The sequence below is a fragment of the Buceros rhinoceros genome, unplaced genomic scaffold (assembly GCF_000710305.1).
Source record: "Buceros rhinoceros silvestris isolate BGI_N320 unplaced genomic scaffold, ASM71030v1 scaffold1152, whole genome shotgun sequence".
In the NCBI taxonomy this organism is placed as follows: Eukaryota; Metazoa; Chordata; class Aves; order Bucerotiformes; family Bucerotidae; genus Buceros; species Buceros rhinoceros.
Window position 1 is genome coordinate 81,120 of NW_010400617.1, and position 3,590 is coordinate 84,709.

General features: G+C 42.3%; 1 protein-coding gene across 1 annotated transcript in view; it reads left to right on the plus strand.

The window, feature by feature from the left end:
• The window catches only part of XYLT1 (xylosyltransferase I), a gene marked incomplete at its 5' end in the record, with an annotated part of 88,868 nt that overhangs the window by 26,689 nt on the left and 58,589 nt on the right, over nt 1-3,590 (plus strand). Inside the window, 2 exons of the mRNA XM_010131943.1 lie at nt 1,652-1,824; nt 2,471-2,673. Of these exons, the coding sequence (XP_010130245.1) occupies nt 1,652-1,824; nt 2,471-2,673 (376 nt within the window). The remainder of the gene's footprint in view (nt 1-1,651; nt 1,825-2,470; nt 2,674-3,590) is intronic.

Genomic DNA, 3,590 nt, shown 5'->3' on the forward strand with positions numbered 1-3,590 from the left:
CAGCAGGAAGCCAGAAGGACAACTTTCTCTATTCTCACTAAATTTGTGAAAGGCATTTGGTCACAGAGCAAAATGTCCTATTTTGTTTTCAGTGTAGGTTAGCAAAATAAATGTGCTTTGATACAAAGGCTAGAAAATGTTTGTTGTGATCTGGGTGAGCGCTGCCACTTTTGTTGAGGTTCCATGTGGCAGTTTCTCTGAAGCAAGGCAGCATGACAAGTCGCTCTTCTATCCACTGTTTCCATTGCATGATGAAACAACAAACTTTGACGAAGTTTAAGACAAGTCCTGCTGCTTCCAGGTGAGAGCTACCACTTCCCCTGTGCCAGATGGCCGTAAAGCGGGCTCTTCATTCACTCTCCTCACTTACTCGTATGTGCAAATCTATTTCCACGGCTAGAGGTGTGCTTTCAAGATGTAACTGTCACATAATGTTCTTCATGAATTTTGCATGTAGTGGCAAATTGAATACATATTTTTAGTATAATTGGAAGTTCAGACTTTTTGAGATTGTCAAGAGGATTTACCTTTTAGAGGAAATAAAGTAACAACTCAGATATTAGGGCTTGAAAAATTATGTCTTTGGGGGTGTAACTTTTGAGTCAGTGATACTACCTTTCATTTAAAAAAGAAAAAAGTAAAATATGGAAGAAGAAGGTTGGAGCAGGTGGGGTTTTGTTGAGCTTTGAGGCACTTGCATTCCTTGTTCTGCTTCTATTCAAAATTTCAGGTTCTCACTAAATTATTTTTGTTGAGAAAGATCCTTACAAGGTCGAAGCACTCTAGAGGTTGTTTAACTGAAGAATGAATGTCAGGTTTTGGATAAAATTGTATTTTCCTTACATTGTGTTCAGGTTTTTGAGTTGAAGGACTGTTACACAAACCAAAGCTAAAGCACTTCAAATTCTTGAGTAAAAGCATCCTTCCAGTCAGTACATCCTGTCTTAACCCTACACTGCAGTGTTTGCTTTAGAAAATAGAGACCAGGAATTCCTCTGTTAAAACAAAAATGAACATAACTTATAAGGGGGATTGCAAGAGCCCCTCTCCTCCGTGAAGAGGTGAGAACATGCAGGTTGCTGTTTAAATGTTCCAGGATACATCTGCTGATATAAATAAATGCTATCAGTCGAGATAATCCTCAGCAGCTGTTAGGCAGAAGAGTTTCACCAGCTTCTCAGCACAGCTGTGCTGATCGTGAGACCATCGTCTTTGATAAAGAGGGGTTTAATTTCTGGGGGAGTAGGGGGGAAATTGGCCTTCACATTTTTTGAATACTTTGAACAGTGCTTAGAAATCTTGAGGTGATTCCTCTGAAGATGCAAATGTGCATACCCAGTTAGAGCTTGGTCTGCCTCATAAAGGTTTGGGTTCTTCTTACCCGTGTTCATGCAGCCTTGTCCAGGTTGAGGCATGCAGGCAGAGCTGTGTGGGGAAGGCTGGCATGGCTGCTGCCACAGGGTGATGACCCTGTACAGTGACGCAGGAGAGGGGAACGGTCTTGACGGCACTCAGACTGGCACCCCTCCTGAGTTCTGACTTCTCCTTAGAAACTGCTTTTGAAGAAGGAGATGCGGTGAAATGTGTACTGCTCTCTGCACCCCTCCCTGTGGCTACACTCAGAGATGTCCTGTGTTTTGTTTTTGAACAGGAAAAGCCAACAACAATGTACAGTGGGATGAGGACTCCGTAGAATACATGCCAGCCAACCCAGTCAGGATCGCATTTGTCTTGGTTGTTCATGGCAGAGCTTCTCGGCAGCTCCAACGCATGTTTAAGGCTATTTACCATAAAGACCATTTTTATTACATTCATGTTGACAAGGTAATATATCACTGGTTATAAATTGCCTGTCTTGCCATCTGTCAGTCTTCCCATCTTTGCAATCTTCTTCATCTTCTCTTTACCTCTGCTGCATAGAGCGCATGTCACTTTTTGTCTCTTCATCTGTTACATGTTTGGAGCCTCTTTATTTTTTCTTCTTTCTTGCTATCTTCCCTATGTCACAGCCTTTATTTTTCCTTCTATGTCTATAAGTATCTGTCCATCTCTGTCTGTTGTACATTTAGTTAAGGGTAATTGATAAGTTGATGCAGACTGACAGTGGTGGCCTACTGAATGCAGAGCTGACCCGAGGTGCCTTGGGCAAGTTACTTTACTTCACGCTTTAAAAAGGAGGTAGTAACAGTCACCTCCTTTACAAAAACCCTTCGGGATCTACTGATAAAAAAAGATAAATGAGAGCTAGTTACACTGATTAGTGATTACCACAGCTGTAATAAAAAGAATTAAGCAGGGTCCTCTGTACATTTCCAAATTAGCATTTAGCAAATGAAGGTTTTGCACCGTGTATTTGAGGGCAAAGCAATGGCAACGCTTAGTGAGTCAAGAAGTAGAGTTGGTGGTTAGTACAGGGAGGGACAATTTTGGACAGAGTAACTTGAATGTATTACTTTTTTCTCCTGTAAAGAGATCCAATTACTTGCACCGGCAAGTGCTCCAGTTTGCCAGCCAGTACCCAAATGTGAGAGTCACTTCTTGGAGAATGGCAACTATTTGGGGAGGAGCAAGTCTTCTGTCTACCTACCTGCAGACCATGAGGGACTTAATGGAGATGAATGACTGGCCATGGGATTTCTTCATTAACCTCAGTGCTGCCGACTACCCAATCAGGTACAATGAGTATTTTAAGAGTGTACGTGTTTTGTTCCTAAAGGAAATATGAATTGAAGTATATAAAGGATGACGTGTCCATGCTGTGCTGCGAGAGGCAGAGGTCAGAGGGGCAGTTTTTCTCTCTTACAGCAGAGAACTCCTCTTGGTGAGGCTGGTGTCTGACAGCCACCCTTCAGCAAAGGAGGCAATCACCTTACTGCACCACGTGTGTCTGCTGCTTACCGAGGAGGGACTGCGGCTGTGAGCACTGGTTCCTCACTTTTACTGAGGAAGCAGGGGCGGCTCTATTTAGTCATTATTTCCGGCAAGGGGCACCTGCAAGAAAGGATGAGTAAAGTAGCAGGAAGTACTGGAGCTCAGCAAACGGACCCCTGGCATGGAGAGATTCCTCCCTCCCAGGGCTCTGATCAGCAGTTTGATTTGATGTCTCAGAACGTGTTGAAAGTATGAATATAGATTCAGTGAAGGTAATGTTCTCCTCTTCCTTTTTTTAGTACTTTTTCTGTGGAGGATAATGATAGTAGAAGTGACAAATACGTTGCTAGAAGTCAGTTATTTCTTCAGCACCAACCGTTGCCTGAATATCTTTATTCAGACGGTGTCAAGCAAAGAACTTTACACACCGCCACATGACAAGCCTTGTGATTTTAAGTGAAATTATATTCTTTCTGGTTTTACATAACCCAGCTCCTACAGCTGTATTCTGTAAGAATTACTACATTGTGCAACAGTAGATAGTTCATTAAAAAAAACCCAAAGCAACAAAACACACCCTTCCCTAAAGAAAACACCTCCAAACCCCCCCAAAAGAACCATTCCCCCACCTGCCCCCAAAAAAGTGACCTGTAAAACATACAAATAAAATAAATAAACTGTTGGGTTTAGGGTGTAAGAATTATCAAGAAGAGGGAAAG